The sequence below is a fragment of the Phoxinus phoxinus genome (assembly GCF_949152265.1).
Source record: "Phoxinus phoxinus genome assembly, chromosome: 19".
NCBI classification, from domain to species: Eukaryota; Metazoa; Chordata; class Actinopteri; order Cypriniformes; family Leuciscidae; genus Phoxinus; species Phoxinus phoxinus.
In genome coordinates, this window is record NC_136894.1 from 30,580,836 (window position 1) to 30,600,835 (window position 20,000).

General features: G+C 42.4%; 1 protein-coding gene across 2 annotated transcripts in view; it reads right to left on the reverse strand.

Annotated features, from left to right (window-relative positions):
• Positions 1-20,000, reverse strand: part of ehmt2 (euchromatic histone-lysine N-methyltransferase 2) — a 37,505-nt gene that overhangs the window by 9,252 nt on the left and 8,253 nt on the right. For both annotated transcript variants that reach the window (XM_079591820.1, XM_079591821.1), the window contains exons 7-19: positions 19,719-19,889; positions 19,042-19,095; positions 18,235-18,361; positions 18,049-18,144; positions 16,685-16,818; positions 15,833-15,976; positions 12,957-13,264; positions 12,568-12,807; positions 11,660-11,742; positions 9,744-9,850; positions 7,218-7,340; positions 1,751-1,852; positions 1,568-1,672 (exon numbers count right to left, since the gene is read on the reverse strand). In XM_079591820.1, coding sequence (XP_079447946.1) covers positions 1,568-1,672; positions 1,751-1,852; positions 7,218-7,340; positions 9,744-9,850; positions 11,660-11,742; positions 12,568-12,807; positions 12,957-13,264; positions 15,833-15,976; positions 16,685-16,818; positions 18,049-18,144; positions 18,235-18,361; positions 19,042-19,095; positions 19,719-19,889 — 1,794 coding nt within the window. The remainder of the gene's footprint in view (positions 1-1,567; positions 1,673-1,750; positions 1,853-7,217; positions 7,341-9,743; positions 9,851-11,659; positions 11,743-12,567; positions 12,808-12,956; positions 13,265-15,832; positions 15,977-16,684; positions 16,819-18,048; positions 18,145-18,234; positions 18,362-19,041; positions 19,096-19,718; positions 19,890-20,000) is intronic.

A 20,000-nucleotide genomic window follows, 5' to 3' on the forward strand; every position in this document is an offset into this window, starting at 1 on the left:
ATATATATATATATATACACCAGTGATGCGCGGGTTGATCCAAAATGAGCGGGTGCCTGCGGTCACCCGCGGTTACCTGCGGTTACGAGTCATCCAAAAATATTTTTAATGATATTCGGGACGCGGTCGGTCGGTTAGTTTGAAATAAAGATGCCAATTAAACCTTTGTAATTTATATAGTACTAGACACAATGTTCTATAAAATACATAGGTCTACACTTTATTGTCTGAATAACTGCGCGAGGATGACGCACGAGCTCAGTCTGCAGAGATGACAGTGGGAAATCCTTATTTACCTGAATGTTGAGCGTTATTAACTTTTAAATAAAAGCTGACGCGGGACAAAATGCCCGATTTCCCAACGCGTTGAACTGAGCAATGCCATTGTGCCATTTTAATAGGCTACTTTTAAACGCATAGCTCAGTAATGTCAGTTTTGTATTTGCTGAGAGGGGGCGGGGGTTTTGTTGGGAAAGTCGGGGGAGAGACGCACACTTCGATTAGACTGGATAAACACATGCAGCATCTTAATTGTTAAGAAAATGAAACGAAATAAATGAATAAATCAAGCCTTTATTACAAAACACTAGGCGATATCATACAGCATTCAGAAAAATGCGCACCCCTAGTTCCTCCGTCTATGGCCCATGACGCGATGAGCATTTACTAGCTACTTTTAAAAAACGCGGGTCAGGAAGCGGGTCGGGTACAATATTTTCTTTCTTTTTTTTTGCGGTCAGAGTTGCGGGCGGGTTATTGAAAACGTCGGTCGGGTGCGGGTTGTTTATACATTGACCCGCGCATCACTGATATACACAAACTTTTATGTTGGATGCGATTATCCCGATTAATCAATTTGACAGCACTAGTCAAGTTATGTAGGATTGTTATTTGTAAATAAAGATTAATATCACTTTAAATCACAAATGACAAGAAAAGTGAACGTGAAAACACACAAAAAAAAAGATTGTTACTTGAAATAAAATAAACCTTAACGTGACATAAAATATGTAAATTGTTTTAACATTTTAAATGAATTAAAAATTAATAAAAACTATATTATAGGCAAAAAAAAAAGAGACAAATCAACAAAATGAGTAAACCTTTAACTAAAATCCTTTATCATAAATTTGCAAAATTAGAATATATAATTTAAAAAATCAAATCTATATATAAATCTATAAACTATACTAGATGCTTTTAGCATATTTTTCCTTTTTTTTTCTTCTAATTTAGTTTATATTTTCCTAATTAGCTTTATGTATATTTATTTCAGTTTTAGTAGTTCTAGTAATTTTCACTCCTCAACTTACAAGTATATGCCAAGGCAACGTTTAACATTTTAAGTTTGAGTAATGTTGTCATGTGCTTGTCATCCATTTTGTTATTAATTTTAATTCAGTTGTACTTTTATTACTTCAACTTGTTTATTTCAATTACTTGCCAAGAAACCACTTTTTAAGCGTCAGTAATTTATTGATATGCGTTTGTCACTTTTGTTTACTAGCGATCTGTATTTGATAAGTGTGTGTGTGTGTGTGTGTGTGTGTGTGTGTCAGAGCCTGGCCTTGTCCCGGAGTGTGACGTCGGCTCCTCTGTTGAGCAGAGCTCGGATCACGTCTATGTGTCGATGTTCTGCGGCCCAGATGACGGGGGTCCAGCCGCCGCTGTCCTGAAACACACACAGCTGATGTCACACACACACACCTCGCCTGCAGCACGAGACGGGCTAGAGCGCTCAGAAACACACCTGTGCGTTCAGGTCCACCTGTCCAGTGCTCAGTAACAGCAGCACCACCTCCAGGTTCCCCAGTTTAGCAGCGTGATGGAGGCCTGTGGAGCCGTCCTCTTCCTGGACACCAAACACACATCAACAACTCTGATTCACCTGTGTGTGTGTGTGTGTGTGTGTGTGTGTGTGTGTGTGTGTGTGTGTGTGTGTGTGTGTGTGTGTCTGTGCGTGTGTGTGTGTGTGTGTCTCACTGCATGATAGACGCAGGCTCCGCTCTGGATCAGAAGTGTGTGTGTGTCTCACTGCATGATAGACGCAGGCTCCGCTCTGGATCAGAAGTGTGTGTGTGTGTGTGTGTGTGTGTCTCACTGCATGATAGACGCAGGCTCCGCTCTGGATCAGAAGTGTGTGTGTGTCTCACTGCATGATAGACGCAGGCTCCGCTCTGGATCAGAAGTGTGTGTGTGTGTGTGGGTGTGTGTGTCTCACTGCATGATAGACGCAGGCTCCGCTCTGGATCAGAAGTGTGTGTGTGTGTGTCTCACTGCATGATAGACGCAGGCTCCGCTCTGGATCAGAAGTGTGTGTGTGTGTGTGTGTGTGTGTGTGTGTCTCACTGCATGATAGACGCAGGCTCCGCTCTGGATCACAAGTGTGTGTGTGTGTGTGTGTGTCTCACTGCATGATAGACGCAGGCTCCGCTCTGGATCAGAAGTGTGTGTGTGTGTGTGTGTGTGTGTCTCACTGCATGATAGACGCAGGCTCCGCTCTGGATCAGAAGTGTGTGGGTGTGTGTGTGTGTGTCTCACTGCATGATAGACGCAGGCTCCGCTCTGGATCAGAAGTGTGTGTGTGTGTGTGTGTGTGTGTGTCCCTACCCTAGACTCCAATGTGGAGGAAAAAGAAGCCTTCTACGCCTGCCTGGAAGAAACCCTGTCAAAAATCCCCAGGGAGGACAAGATCATCCTCCTTGGAGATTTCAATGCTAGGGTAGGCCGGGACCAACACCTCTGGAAGGGCACTATTGGCAAGGAGGGCATTGGTAACATCAACTCCAACGGAGTGCTGCTTCTGAGTAAGTGCGCTCAGCACAATCTCATCATCACCAACACTATCTATCGACAGAAAAACAAATTCCCACTGCCTTGTGGGTAGCCTATAGAGGCAAAGGCTAAGGGAGCACACCCTGAAAAAAAAGACAAAAGACCTGAACGGCGGAACAGGCGGAGGATGATGGCTTACTTAAGTGTAGCATCACAACGGCTGAGAAGGCGGATGAAGGCTGCAGCAGGGATGGGTCCCCAGTCGTCTTGGACTCCATGCCACTGGACCCTGACCCAGACCTGCCAAGGACCGTGTGGTGGCTGTCTGTGCACCAGCCTCCCCACGTTAAACAACGCCACGCACAGGCGTCCTCCACAAAGGATCTACCCTACCACTCCAGATAAAGTCCTATGGCGACCAGCAAGTGGCGACGGGGGCAGGTTTGTGTAGTCTGGAAGTCCCTAGTCATGAGCTGGCACATCAGGCGATGGGTGTTAGAGTCAGTCGCTGGGCTCTTGGAATGAGGCAGAAGAGCTCTTCGGCAGCTACACCCATGACTAAGCAGTCCTATTTAGGATCCGCTCTGCTTACCCCACATGGGGAAGGGGCTAGAAAAGGTGCCCTAAAAATAGCCTGCCTTACAATCTCCCGACTGGATTACCGCGTCCAGAGGGAACACCTCATTTGCGGTCAGAAACAAAAGAAATTTAATTTTAATTTTGGAGCCTGGAATGTGCGCACTCTGATGGATAACATCTCCAGTGACAGACCTGAGAGACGAACCGCCATCATTGCCAGAGAACTGCAGAGATGCCGGATTGATATAGCTGCTCTTTCAGAAACCCGACGGGCAGGTGAAGGGCAGCTGAAGGAGGAGAAAGGTGGCTACACTTTCTTCTGGAAAGGAAAGCCAGCCGATGAGGCTAGAAACCATGGTGTTGGACTTGCCATCAAAAACCAGCTTGTTAACCACCTCTCTGAACTCCCTGTGGGGATCAGTGAGCGCCTCATGACTCTCCGTCTGGTGTTGGCCAACAACCAGACAGCGACAGTAATGAGCGCCTATGCCCCTACCCTAGACTCCAATGTGGAGGAAAAAGAAGCCTTCTACGCCTGCCTGGAAGAAACCCTGTCAAAAATCCCCAGGGAGGACAAGATCATCCTCCTTGGAGATTTCAATGCTAGGGTAGGCCGGGACCAACACCTCTGGAAGGGCACTATTGGCAAGGAGGGCATTGGTAACATCAACTCCAACGGAGTGCTGCTTCTGAGTAAGTGCGCTCAGCACAATCTCATCATCACCAACACTATCTATCGACAGAAAAACAAATTCAAGGTATCTTGGAGGCACCCTCGCTCCAAGCAATGGCACCTCATTGACTATGTCATTGTAAGAGCAAGGGACCGCTGTGATGTGAACATCACAAGGGCCATGATAGACTCTGATAACTGCTGGACAGACCACCGCCTCATCCGATCCACAATGTCCATCAAACTCAAAAAGAGGAGGAGGATTCAGAAGAAGCAGACCCGGCGAAGACTAAACCTAGACAGCCTGAATGATACTGCCATCCAGCAGCTACTTCAGGACACCCTCGAGGAAAGTCTTCAGCAAGAATATCCTGATGACATTGAAGAGCACTGGGGCCTTCTCAAATCCACCATCCATGACTCGTGTGAATCCACCCTTGGGTATCAGTCCAGGAAACATCAGGACTGGTTTGATGAAAATGACACCGAGATAGAACAACTCATCTCTAGAAAACGAAAAGCCTTCCGAGTGTGGCAAAATGATATCACATGTGTGGCCAAAAGGGCAGCACACTCCAGAGCCAAGGCTGAAGTTCAGAGATTGATGAGGGAGCTCAAGAACAACTGGTGGACAGAAAAGTCTCTAAAACTCCAGAGACTGGCAGATTCAGGTGATACCAGAGGTTTTTTCACTGCTACTAAAGCTGTCTATGGCCCTAGCCATCGCGGCTTAAATCCCCTGCGCTCAAAAGATGGACAGACTCTTATAAAAGACAATGACTCCATCAACACACGTTGGAAGGAGCACTTTCAGGAACTTTTGAACCGTGACAGCTCAGCCGAACCAGACATCGCCGACCATATCCCGCAGAGTCCCATCAAAGAAGACATGGGGGAATCTCCTACCCTAACTGAGGTTCACAATGCCATCAGGAATCTCAGGAACAACAAGGCCGCCGGCCCTGATGGGATCCCTGCGGAGATCTTAAAGGAAGGAGGACAAAGGCTCTGGCACCACATCCACAATCTACTCATCAAGGTCTGGGAAAGGGAAGAGCTCCCTTCAGAGCTCCGGGATGCCCAAATTGTCACAATATTCAAGAAAGGGGACAAGGCTGACTGTGGTAACTACAGGGGCATCTCGCTCTTGTCAACAACAGGCAAAATCCTCGCTCGTGTCCTTGCCAACCGCCTGCTACCACTATCTGAGGAGGTACTCCCTGAATCACAGTGTGGCTTCCGTCCATCTAGGGGAACAACTGACATGATCTTCTCTGTTCGCCAACTACAAGAAAAGTGTCGGGAACAAGGACTGCCTCTGTATATGGCCTTCATAGACTTGACAAAGGCCTTTGACTCCGTGGATCGTCAGGCACTGTGGAGCATACTATCAAAGTATGGATGTCATGACAAATACATCCGTGTACTGAGGCTACTGCATGACGGCATGTCAGCCACAGTGCTCAACAGTGGCTTTGAATCTGAGCCCTTTATTGTAGAAACTGGGGTCAAACAGGGATGTATCATTGCTCCCACCCTATTTACCATCTTCATTGCAGCCATACTTCACCTTACTGGTCAAGAGTTACCACAGGGGATTACAATCCTTTACAGGACTGACGGCAGGCTATTCAACCTTAACAGGTTAAAAGCCAAGAGCAAAGTCAGAAATACCACCATTATGGAGCTGCAATATGCTGATGATAACGCCATTGTAGCACTCTCCCCTGAAGACCTCCAGGGTATTCTAAATGCCTTTGCCAAGGCCTACAGAGCCCTGGGTTTGGCCTTGAACATCAAGAAAACGCAGGTTTTGTATCAACCACCACCCAACCAGCCATCACTCCAGCCTATCATCAAAGTGGATAACACCACTCTGGAAAGCGTGGAACACTTCCCCTACCTTGGCAGCATTCTCTCGTCCAAAGCTGATATAGACTCTGAGGTTAAACATCGCCTGAGCTGTGCCAGCAGAGCCTATGCCAAACTCAGGACAAGAGTCTTTGATGACCGAGACCTGAGGGCTCAAACCAGGCTCCTGGTCTATAGAGCTGTGATTCTCCCAACTCTGCTGTATGGAGCGGAATCCTGGACCACCTACAGCAGACACCTAAGAGCCCTGGAACTATTCCATCAAAGAGCCTTACGAAAAAACTTGAGGATCAACTGGGAAGACAGACGCACAAATTCCAGCATTCTAGAGGAAACAAATATGCCCAGCATCACTACCCTCATAATGCAGTACCAACTCCGATGGACAGGTCATGTCATCCGCATGCCCAATAACCGTCTCCCAAAACAGATCTTCTACTCCCAGCTAAAAGAAGGACAGCGAGCCCCTGGTGGGCCAAAGAAACGCTTTAAGGACAATATTAAGACCAGCCTGAAAAAGTTTAACATCGCGTCCGGCGACTGGGAGAATCTAGCATTGAACAGGGACTACTGGAAAAAAGCTGTGCAGGAAGGTGCAGCACACCATGAAATAGAACTCCGCCGTGCCGCAGAAGCAAAGCGGCAACACCGCAAGGACAAACAGAGACAGGCTCCACCACCACACACCGCTTCAACCTTTCAATGCCCACATTGCAGCAGAATCTGTGGATCACGGATCGGCCTTTACAGCCACCTGAGGATCCACAAATAAGACAACCTAACAGAGAGGACAGTCATACTCGTTTCGAGTGACCACCGAAGAAGGAGAAGGTGTGTGTGTCTCACTGCATGATAGACGCAGGCTCCGCTCTGGATCAGAAGTGTGTGTGTGTGTGTGTGTGTGTGTGTGTGTGTCTCACTGCATGATAGACGCAGGCTCCGCTCTGGATCAGAAGTGTGTGTGTGTGTGTGTGTGTCTCACTGCATGATAGACGCAGGCTCCGCTCTGGATCAGAAGTGTGTGTGTGTGTGTGTCTCACTGCATGATAGACGCAGGCTCCGCTCTGGATCAGAAGTGTGTGTGTGTGTGTGTGTCTCACTGCATGATAGACGCAGGCTCCGCTCTGGATCAGAAGTGTGTGTGTGTGTGTGTGTGTGTGTGTGTGTGTGTGTGTGTGTGTCTCACTGCATGATAGACGCAGGCTCCGCTCTGGATCAGAAGTGTGTGTGTGTGTGTGTGTGTGTGTGTGTGTCTCACTGCATGATAGACGCAGGCTCCGCTCTGGATCAGAAGTGTGTGTGTGTGTGTGTGTCTCACTGCATGATAGACGCAGGCTCCGCTCTGGATCAGGTATTTCACCACCTCCACATGATTGTTCACTATGGCCTCTAACAGAGGGGTCCGCAGGGTCTTGTCTTGGGCGTCCACTTTAGCGCCTGCCTAAAATCCATCACAAAAGCAGGAATTTTAATGAACAATTCCCTCAGATACAAGACAAGTCCAAAGTTAATATTTCAATAATTGAACAACACATTTACATGTTCATGGTTCTCTGATGTCGTTTAATGGTCACATGCAGGTAAGCAAGTAAACATTTAATATATTTTTAGGGTTTTATTTTGATGGTTTTTATCATTGATTTATTTTATTTATATTAGATTTTTTAAATTTGATTGTTTCTTATTTTAAAATGATGTATTATTCCATTTTTATGATTTAATTTTTTCAAAATGGAGAATAAAAAAATAAAAAAAGAGGTATGAAAATAAGACCCTTGATTGTTTTTATTTTAAAATTACATTTTAATTTAGCATTGTTTTATTGTTTTTATAAGTATTGTTTTATTATAATTTATTTTATTATTTTTAGTAAGCGTTTTCTTTTGATTGCTCCGTTTTAAAATGATTTATTTCTCAATTTTTACGATTTAATTAATTAATTATAACTAATTATTTAATTTTGATACATTAGTTTAAATTTTTTAGCATTCATTTTGCATTTTTAAAGATTCAATTATTTTTTCTAAGCATTGCTTTTATTTTAAAATGATGATTTTAATTTGGCAATTTTATGATTACATTTTTGGTAAGGGTTTGATTGTTCTTTTTTAAAGCTAGGGTAGGTAATCCTGTTCAGAAACATTTTTTTTTATACTGGGTGAAATGGTCCTTCCATTCTGATAGTAGTCAATACATTATGTGTTCAGAAAAAGGAATGAAACAAATCTGACCTCTGTAGCAGCTGAAGGACAGTAAAAACTCTGACCAATCACTGCCATTCGGTGCGAATGTAAAGAACCAATCAGATGCCTTCATGTCTCGTGCACAGCAGTGATGCGCGGGTCAATGTATAAACAACCCGCACCCGACCGACGTTTTCAACTTACCCGCCCGCAACTCGGACCGCAAAAAAAAAGAAAGAAAATATTGTACCTGACCCGCGTTTTTTAAAGTAGCTATAGTAAATGCTCATCGCGTCATGGGCCATAGACGGAGGAACTAGAGGTGCGCATTTTTCTGAATGCTGTATGATATCGCCTAGTGTTCTGTAATAAAGGCTTGATTTATTCATTTATTTCGTTTCATTTTCTTAACAATTAAGATGCTGCATGTGTTTATCCAGTCTAATCGACGTGTGCGTCTCTCCCCGGACTTTCCCAACAAAAACCCCGCCCGCCCCCGCTCAGAAAATACATAAAACTGACATTACTGAGCTATATGCGTTTAAAAGTAGCCTATTAAAATGGCACAATGGCATTGCTCAGTTCAACGCGTTGGGAAATCGGGCATTTTGTCCCGCGTCAGCTTTTATTCAAAAGTTAATAACGCGCTCAACATTCAAAAGGTGAATAAGGATTTCCCACTTTCATCTGCAGACTGTAAAGACTGTGACAATAAAGTGTAGACCTATGTATTTCATACATTGTGTCTAGTACTATATAAATTACAAAGGTAAACGACCCGACCGACCGCGACCCGAATATCATTAAAAATATTTTTGGATGACTCGTAACCGCAGGCACCCGCTCATTTTGGATCAACCCGCGCATCACTGGTCTGGTAGGTACATGCAGCTGACTCCAAATGTGGATGCGCGTTCATGTTTGTGGGGGGGGCGTAGCTTTGGACGGAGCACTGACAGGAGGGGGCGGAGCTTAGAAGAGGTGCCACTTTCAAATCTGGCTAGCTCTCCAACATTACCTACTCTAGCTTTAAAGGGGCAGTGTGTAATTTTTAGCGGCATCTAGTGGTGAGATTGCGAATTGCAACCAACAGAAGTTACGGTGGCCGACAGGAAGTGATGTCGTCGTCTGAGACAGCAGAGAGTAGCCAGTTCAGCAATTTCAGTAATTTATGTATTGTGTGTCTGGAAAAAAAATCATAAAATTTAGATGACACTAAATGACGATTTTTGCATCATCTGAGGCTTTTTTGTGTGTTTTTTTTACAGCAAGTGAGCGAGTGCCGCATGTTTTCAACCCTTTTCAGTTTCGAGTCAATTAGTAGCCTAGTCGTGTCATTTCTCCCGATACTGGCCTCTGTAACTGGTGGGCGTGGCCTCGTAGGGCAGAAGTAAGTGCATTCTGGGAAGAGTTGTCTTTCATCCACATGAGCCAAAAATACATTTTCTGGCTTTTCTCAGTCTAGACGGCACCGACTTCTAAAATAATTTCACATTTCTACTAGATAAATGACCCAATTTAAATACACATGAACCTTTCCAACGGTGAAATATCCCTTTTATTTTCTAAAACCCTGATTTACAGAATCATCCCCATCTGATCACTGTACAGTCAGTGGATGTTAGCGTGCAGGGGGTGTTCAGGAGTGAAGCAGATCTCACCTGTACGAGCAGGTAACACACCTCCAGAAGTCCTCTCTGAGCCGCAGCGTGAAGAGCACAGCGCCGGTTCTGAGAGTCCGACTGGTACGACGGGTCGATGCCCTCCACTGACACACACACACACACAGAGAACATCAGCGCTGATCACAGGTGTGTGTGTGTGACATGGGTTCACAGGTGTGTGAGACACGGGTTCATAGGTGTGTGTGTGAGACACGGGTTCACAGGTATGTGTGAGACATGGACACGGGTTCATAGGGGTGTGTGTGACATGGGTTCACAGGTGTGTGTGAGACACGGGTTCATAGGGGGGTGTGTGACATGGGTTCACAGGTGTGTGTGTGACACGGGTTCACAGGTGTGTGTGTGACACGGGTTCACAGGTGTGTGTGTGACACGGGTTCACAGGTGTGTGTGTGACACGGGTTCACAGGTGTGTGTGAGACACGGGTTCATAGGGGGGTGTGTGACATGGGTTCACAGGTGTGTGTGTGACACGGGTTCACAGGTGTGTGTGAGACATGGGTTCACAGGTGTGTGTGAGACATGGGTTCACAGGTGTGTGTGAGACACGGGTTCATAGGTGTGTGTGTGAGACACGGGTTCACAGGTGTGTGTGAGACATGGGTTCACAGGTATGTGTGAGACATGGACACGGGTTCATAGGGGTGTGTGTGACATGGGTTCACAGGTGTGTGTGAGACATGGGTTCACAGGTGTGTGTGTGACACGGGTTCACAGGTGTGTGTGAGACATGGGTTCACAGGTGTGTGTGAGACACGGGTTCACAGGTGTGTGTGTGAGACACGGGTTCACAGGTGTGTGTGAGACATGGACACGGGTTCACAGGTGTGAGTGTGTGACATGGGTTCACAGGTGTGTGTGTGACACGGGTTCACAGGTGTGTGTGAGACATGGGTTCACAGGTGTGTGTGAGACATGGGTTCACAGGTGTGTGTGAGACACGGGTTCACAGGTGTGTGTGTGAGACACGGGTTCACAGGTGTGTGTGAGACATGGACACGGGTTCACAGGTGTGAGTGTGTGACACGGGTTCACAGGTGTGTGTGTGAGACACGGGTTCACAGGTGTGTGTGAGACATGGACACGGGTTCACAGGTGTGAGTGTGTGACACGGGTTCACAGGTGTGTGTGTGAGACACGGGTTCACAGGTGTGTGTGAGACAAGGGTTCACAGGTGTGTGTGAGACATGGGTTCACAGGTGTGTGTGAGACAAGGGTTCACAGGTGTGTGTGTGAGACACGGGTTCATAGGTGTGTGTGTGAGACACGGGTTCACAGGTATGTGTGAGACATGGACACGGGTTCACAGGTGTGTGTGTGACATGGGTTCACAGGTGTGTGTGAGACATGGGTTCACAGGTGTGTGTGAGACAAGGGTTCACAGGTGTGTGTGTGAGACACGGGTTCACAGGTGTGTGTGAGACAAGGGTTCACAGGTGTGTGTGAGACATGGACACGGGTTCACAGGTGTGTGTGTGAGACAAGGGTTCACAGGTGTGTGTGTGAGACATGGGTTCACAGGTGTGTGTGAGACAAGGGTTCACAGGTGTGAGTGTGTGACATGGGTTCACAGGTGTGAGTGTGTGACATGGGTTCACAGGTGTGTGTGAGACATGGGTTCACAGGTGTGTGTGTGAGACACGGGTTCACAGGTGTGTGTGAGACATGGACACGGGTTCACAGGTGTGAGTGTGTGAGACACGGGTTCACAGGTGTGTGTGAGACATGGACACGGGTTCACAGGTGTGTGTGTGAGACACGGGTTCACAGGTGTGTGTGTGAGACATGGACACGGGTTCACAGGTGTGAGTGTGTGACACGGGTTCACAGGTGTGTGTGTGTGACATGGGTTCACAGGTGTGTGTGTGTGACATGGGTTCACAGGTACGTACTGAGCATGAGCAGGACTCGCTGAGCTTCACCCTGTTTGGCGGCGGGATAGAGCTGACGGGGATGAAACCGCAGCTTCTTCCTCCTGACCAACCAGAAAGAGCCAAACAGATCACATGACAAAGACATTTAGCCTGTGTATGTTAAGTGTGGCATCCATTCTGCACAATATATTTTCATTTTGCATATTTATAATTTAATTAATGAATTATTACAAAATGCTTTATTTTTTATTTATTTTATTCTAAAATTATGTATTTTAATTGTGTATTTTTATGATTTAATTCATTATTACCAAGTATTTTCTTTTTATTGTTTTTAAATTAAAATTAATTTTGCATGTTCATAATTTAATTAATTATTATATTTTATATTTATTTGTATTTAATTTTTCAAAAACAAAATTTATCACATAGCAGATTTGGCATTTTTATTATTTAATTTGCTATGATTCTGATGATTTTATTTCAATTGTTGTTGTTTTTTAAATGACATTTTAATTTAGCATTTTTATAATTTAATTATTACAAAGTGTTTTATTTAGATTTTTTATTTCAAATGTATATATTTTAATTTTGCATTTTTATTATTTAGTTAATTACAAAGTGTTATATTTTGATTTTTTATTTCAAAATTATGTGTTTTAATTTAGCATTTTATTAATTAATTATTGCTAAGCATTTGATTGTATTAATTTAAAAAAAGTATTATTTAATTATGTGATGTTATGTGATGTAAAATTATGTATTTAAATTTCTTAATTTGTTGACTGATATTATCATATAAACATTATAATGAAATGTAAATAAAAAAAAAACATATTCATTGTGATATATATATATATATATCTATATATATATTTAACAACTATTTTAAATATAATATATATTTAATGTATGAATGTGGTCACCTCTCGGTGTCCTGTGTGAGAATGGCTCTCTGTAGCGCCGCCCTCTTGTCTCCAGGCGGAAGTGCGCTGGGACAGACTGGCTTCCCATTGGGTAAGACGAGCGACGGTCCCACACTGTCAACACCACCGTCGCCGAGGGCAACCACATCCTCCTCCCCGCCCCCTCCTGCAGTCTCATTGGCCGACTGAGGTTGAAGATCCGCCCCATTTCTTACATCACCACGACAGCGCATCCTTGCACTGTGTAAACCGGACACCAAAGACAGTTTTCAATCCAACTCATGTTCAATCATTTTATTTGCATAACTTTTTTAATCAAAAGAGATCATATTAGTAACATAAATAAGCACTAACTACAGTAGTCAACATTTGAAGTGGAAGCCACTCACTTGATGGGCTCTCCGCTCCTCTTGTCGCTGCTGAGCGCGCGTGACGTGGCCTCGAGTGCAGCCGGGAGCAGGGAGGGGGTGGTGGTGGTGGACGAAGCGCTTGCAGTGACCACACTGGAGCCTGTAGAGGGCGCTGTGGGGGGAACGGTGACCTCGCGCGCCTCTGAAGCGTCTTCTCCACAGTGAGGACAGAACAACAGGCCGACGCCCACTCCTCCACGGCCCCGCCCACTGCCCAGCACCGACACACAGCCTCGGTGGAACCGGTGAGCGATGCGAACGTCGGGACAACATTCCAGAAACGTTCCCTATGCCGAGAAAAGAGGAGGAGCTTTGAGAATTTTTTCTTAAAAATGGGGTTCGTGAGTTGATGAAAAGCTTAATTAAATCATAAAATGTCAAATTTAAATAAATACATAATTACAAAATAAAACCCTTACTAAAAAAATTGTATTTAGTTAATATATTATTAAATTATACAAAAATATATATATTTTTTTAACAAATAATAATGTTTGGTAATCCCTGAACTAAAGCATTTAGAAAAGAGTTAAAAGGGATAATTTACAATAAAAAAAAATATATAGATATTAACAATACAAATAAAATGTATAAAAAATAAATAATAAAACTAAAACAATAAAATAAAAATATAAAAAAATAAATAAATAAATTGTTGTATCTAGAAATTAATTCATTAATAAATATATTTATACATCTTTTTAAATTAAGCTTTAGATTAGACCCCCCCCCCCCCCAAAAAAAAAGCTAATAATTACTTAAATCATAAAATGTCAAATTAAAATAAATACGTAATTAAAAAAATAAAACGCATACAAAAAAATTATGAAATATTTAATTGATTTGTATTTACCTACATCAGAGAAACATTAACATGCAAATGTGTTGTCAAACTATTTAAATAACAATTCAATATTTTAGGTTAAAGGATTTGTTTGGCTGACAAACACGTTTGGGAATCCCTGAAAATCTAAAGCACTTAGAAAACAGTTCAAAGGGATAATTCATATAAAAAGAACATTTTTATAAATAAATAAATACATAAACACAATTCTGTCATTATTTACAAGCCATTCCAACTCCGTATGCCTGTATTTATTTAGTAAACACGATGGGTCTCATTCATGAAACATTCGTAAATATACGAGTAAATATGTGAGGGATTTGCGCGTAAAGAGACCTTCCCGAAAACTCTTCTCCTGATTCACAAATACTTCGTAAACGTCAGATGTGATGTGAAATGTGTGTGTGTGTGTTAATGAATTCCAATCAGTCGTAAATGGGACGTGTGTGCACGCTCATTCTCAATTACCATAAACCCCGCCCATTAAATCCGACTGACAACCATATATGAGCATCATATTATGACACCAAACGAAGGATTTCAACATGTCTTCTTAAAAAGCCAATGAAAAATAAAAATTTCTCATTATCAGATCATATTTTATTATCAGAAGTTCATTCAAAAAGCCACATTTTATTTTCAAGCGTACATAGTGGCGTATCAGGTCCTAAAAAAGGGACGCTTGGCAGATATTACAGACGCAGTTACTGGAGTTTCATCTGTTAATCGAACAGTCCCAGAAGTGAACAGAAAATGGTTCGACATGAAGCTCGACTGCAAAAAACGAATTAGTTCACTTCGAAAAAATATAGCCCAGCCCTATTGAAAGCAATTCATTATTTGATTAAAGTGTCCGTTTGCAGATGCTATCACTGGCTCTCGTAATAAAAGTAAAAAGAAAAACCGTATGTAATTACTATATCATATTTTTTCAAAATGCTGTGTATATTAGGGGTGGTTAATCTGTCTGATTTCCCGATTCGATTCGATTACGATTATTGAAGTCCCGATTCGATTACAGTCGATTTTCGATTATTAACGATTCTCGATTAGCGATTATTGATTTTCCATTTCACAACAGTAAATTCACTACAGTAAAAATCACAACAATAACAAATTATAACAAACTTCAACATATTCTGAATCTCTTTTAACATAAAATACGGATGTCCACGCATCACATGTTACAGCTATCCTACCCGGTTTCTTCAGTGATTCCATGACTTCGGTTTTGGTCTTGTTGTAGAGTGTGGGGATCGCTGTGTCTGTAAAATATCTCAGAGATGGGACGTTGTATCTCGGCTCCAAAGTGTGCAACATAGCGCGAAAGCCCTGGTTCTCAACGACTGGATGCAAATCCTTGGCAATAAAAGTTGCGATTGATTGTGTAATGCGCTTTGCCCTTTCCGAGCCGGGTGGAAGCTTTGACAATATTGTTTCCACGCTTCAGAGTTCCGTCTTTTGCGTTCCGTCAATATTACGTTATTATCGATTTTCAAAAAAAAAAAAAAAAAAAAAAATTTTTTTTTTTTTGAAAATCGATTTTTGCCATTTGTGAATCGATTCAGAATCGTCCACGTCCGCATCGCGATGCATCTAAGAATCGATTTTTTTCCCCACCCCTAGTGTAAATATGTACCCGATTAAGGGGAATTAAAATGCAGCCTTATTAATGGGCAAAACGTTCGGATGTTAAACGCACTATTTACGCGTGGCCGGGAGCAGGTGTAGATTTCTCTCGTACCAACTAACATTTGGAAAATACATTCTAATTAATTTTTAATGAACATTTTAATGAATCCGAACATTTACTCCAGAACCACTTTACACACGATTTACACAAGAATTCGTTCTGCTCGTGTTTCATGAATGAGACCCTATGAACTGTTGTTCATGGAAAAAAAGAGCTGTGTAAAACAAACTTGTGTGTGTGTGTTAATAACCACATACGACATGAAGATAAGTAAATGGAGAGTTTCCCTGTAATGCTCTCTGTGGCCGAGACACTCACGGAGAGGCAGAAGTATCCGCAGCCCGGGCAGCAGTGGTGCTTGACCATGTGTGAGCGGTGCGCCTCACACAACACCACCAGAGACACGCGGCTGGAGGGGCGCATCGTCTCCCCCTTCACGATCACATTGGTACAGCCCACCAGCTGAAACACACAGAGCACGGGTCGAGCCACGCCAGCTTTAGTCATGCACGATCTGATCCACAATAAGCAGCTTTCTCCACAGGGGAAGCGATTTTTATTGATAACTTAGAAACGCTTAAAGAAAGCCCTGCTGTGAGGTGATAAGATGATGGTGTGTGCTTTTGTTGAAGCCACCAGTCTGCATTACTTTTTATTTACTTGTAAATAATTACTGCACATTTATTGTGGCCAATCTTGATACGCCACACCTGTGAGGTGGACGGATATCTCGGCAGAGGAGAAGTGCTCACTAACACAGATTTAGACAGATTTGTGAACAATATTTGAGAGAAATAAGCCTTTAGTGTACATAGAAAAAGTCTTAGATCTTTGAGTTCACCTCATGAAAAATGGGGGCAAAAATAAAAGTGTTCATAATTTTGTTCTGTATATATGTATGTATACACAAACTTTTTTGTTAATGCGATTGATCAATATGACAGCACTAGTCAAGATATATCAGATTTGTAAATAAAGATTAATAATCCCTTTAAATATTTGATTAAATCATTACAGTGCTTCGTGGGATTGTAGATCTTTTCCTTATTAATTCTGATAACTTTCACACACACTCTTTGTCTTTTGTCTGATTGTCTAATATTTTTGCTTCAAATTGAAATGTGCATTGTTGTGTGTCCCCTTGAAGGCTCCTGGATCATGGCGACTCACCTCTCCGTTGTTGCTCTCGATGGCCATGCAGGTCCTGCCGGAGCGAGAACTGAATCCGTCGACGCGCGGCGCCTCCATCCGACAACTGCACAGAGGAAGCTCCTCCAGACGCTCCGTTTCTGCGTCACTCCCGTCTACACACACACGCGCACGGACACACACACACACGCACGGACACACACACACACACACGGACACACACACACACACACGGACACACACACACACACACGGACACACACACACACACACGGACACACACACACGGACACACACACGGACACACACACACACACATGCACGGACACACACACACACACACACACACGGACACACACACACGGACACACACACGGACACACACACACACACATGCACGGACACACACACACACACACACACGCGCACGGACACACGCACGGACGCACGGACACGCACACGCACGGACACACACACACACACACACACACACACACACACACTACTTTAGACAACGTCTTTATTTTTCAATTATTTGTCCATGAAGGCAAGCTGTATTACAGCACATTTGAGTAATGCACAACACTAATTCAAAGTGCTTTAAATAACAAAAAGGATTTAAAACAATAAAAGATGCATAAAAAATAAACAGTAAAAAGTTTTTTTATTTTTTATTACACACAACGGCTTGATTTATTTGATCAAAAATACAGTAAAAACTGTGAAATATTATTATAGTGTTAATCAGCTGTTTTCTATGTGAATATACAGTAAAGTGTTATTTATTCCTGTGATCAAAGCTGAATTTATCATCATTACTCCAGTCTTCAGTGTCACATGACCCTTCAGAAATCAGGATAATATGATGATCTGATGCTCAAGAAACATTTATGATTATTATCAGTGTTGAAAACAGTTTCGTATTTTTTGTGGAAACCGTAATACATTTTATTTTTCAGGATTCATTGATGAACAGAAAAGTTCAAAAGAACAGCATTTATTTGAAATATAATTTTTTTGTGACATTATAAATGTCTTTTCTGTCACTTTTGATAAATTTAGTGCGTCCTTGATGAGTTAAATGATCACTTTCTATTTGTATCCTTTAAATGCTAAAAATTCATTTAATTAATTTGGGGTAAGAAAAATAAATAATAATAATAATACTTTGATTCATCAAGGATGCATTAAATTGATCATGTGACATGTGATCACAAGAATAAATTACACTTTACTATATATTCACATAGAAAACTGATGTTTTACATTACAATAATATTTCAGAATTTTTACTGTATGTTTGATGAAATAAACACAGCCCTGGTGAGCAGAAGAGACTTCTATATTAGAAACCGTAAGTGGCCGGAGTGTGTGAGGACACACACCTGCGTGTGGAGAGAGAGAGAGGCTGTGGGCGGTCGAGATGTCCAGTGAGTCCAGAGGAACCTCAGTGTATTCGGCCGCTGCAGACGCAGATTCACCTGTCAAACACACACAGCTGCTCACACCCACACCCACACACACACACCCCGTCGTCGTCGTCGTCATCATCATGTGTGTGTGTGTCTCACCTTTCTCTGCCTCGGGCTCTGCAGCGGGGGGTCTCTCTCTGCCTTTACCCTTGCCCTGCCGCTTCCAGGACGTCTCGTCTCGCTCGGGCTTCTTATACGCGGCGACGGGCCGATCGGATGCCGAGCTCTGACACACACACACATATATATATATATATTTTTTATCACATTTATTTTACCTGGAAGTCTCATTGAGATCAAAAATCTCTTTTACAAGAGAGCCCTGGCCAAGGTAGCAGCCAAACATAAACACAATATAGTAAAATAAAAATAAAAAGCTACATACATGCATACAATCATGCAAAAATCATATAAATACAATGTCCTCTCAAGAAAAACAACCACATTTTTTAAAATTATAATTTTAAGGCCTAATTTATTAGTATTTTTATTTTTTAATTTCCATGACTTTTTAAGTTTCAATAAAACATTTAATTCACTTTTTTTTTTACGAAGTTTTAATATTTTACTTTTAAAAATTATATTTTTAAGCCCTTATTTGTTCAATTTTTTTTTTTTTTTTTTCATGACTGTTCAAGTTTTAATTAAAAACATATTTTTTAAAACTTACTTTTTATTTCTTAAAATTTTATTACTATTTTTATTACTTTTATTATTATTTGGTTTTTACACATTTCCATGACTTTCTCAGGCCTGGAATTCACATTTTGAAATGTTTAATTCCCTGATATTTTGAGGTTTCCATAATCCTTTCAGCAATCCTGCTTTAAAGACACTGCTATCGACCAATGAAAGAAACCGGACATCCTGAAACTGTGAAAATAAGGTGCACTTTCTTCCACTCACATGATCCGACAGATGCCCCGCCTCCAGCGCCTCTTCTGCCATCCCATCATCTGACTGCAAAACAAGAGCACAAGATATCCCAGTCACCGCACTGGCCATTATTATAATAATATAATATAATAATAATAATATTTTATTTATAACGCACTTTTCATTCCAAAAAAATCTCAAAGTGCTAAATAGTAAAACGACAGTAACTAAAAACTAATAAAAACAATTAGCACATAAAAGCCTTTCTGAAAAAAAAAGAAGAAAAAAATTATTAATGGAAGGAGACGTGTGTGTGTGTGTTGTCCAATCATTAATGGCAAGGAAAGACCGTTATACTTGTGAGTGTTGATCTTGATTGTGGGGTTTCTTTGAGGTTTAGAGTCCAGTATTGCTGTAATTATTTTGTATTTTATGAGTTTAATAAAGAACTCTGTCTCGTCTTCTGTCCAAACACACCACATCATCTACGTCAGCTGACTGAGTGCAAAAACTGTTTCCACTGCAGTTTTGCTAAATAATTCTTCTTCGAATTGCCTGAAAACCCCATCATGCGAGAAAAAAAACTTTTTTGCAATAAATGGGAGTTTTTGCGAAATTGACGTGTTTCCATTGGGCGTATTTTCTATTCGTAATTTCAATTTGCGCAGTCTGAAGGGTGATCGAAGCGCGGCGAGTGACGTGTTCACCTTGCTGTCCGAGTACATCAGATCGTCTCCAGAGTAACTGTTGTAGAGCAGGTGGAAGTCTTCCTCATCCGCCTCCTCGTCGAGATCCTCCAGCCAACCACTGTGATGCTCTTTAGTTGCCGTGGCAACTGGCTCCACCTTCCCCATCACTGGAGACGCCGTCGGGGGAGGCTGGGAGAACAAACACTCAAGTATTCATGTGTGACCCTGGACCACAAAACCAGTCACAAGTAGCACAGGTATATATGTGGCAATAGCCAACTATACATTGTATGACTCACT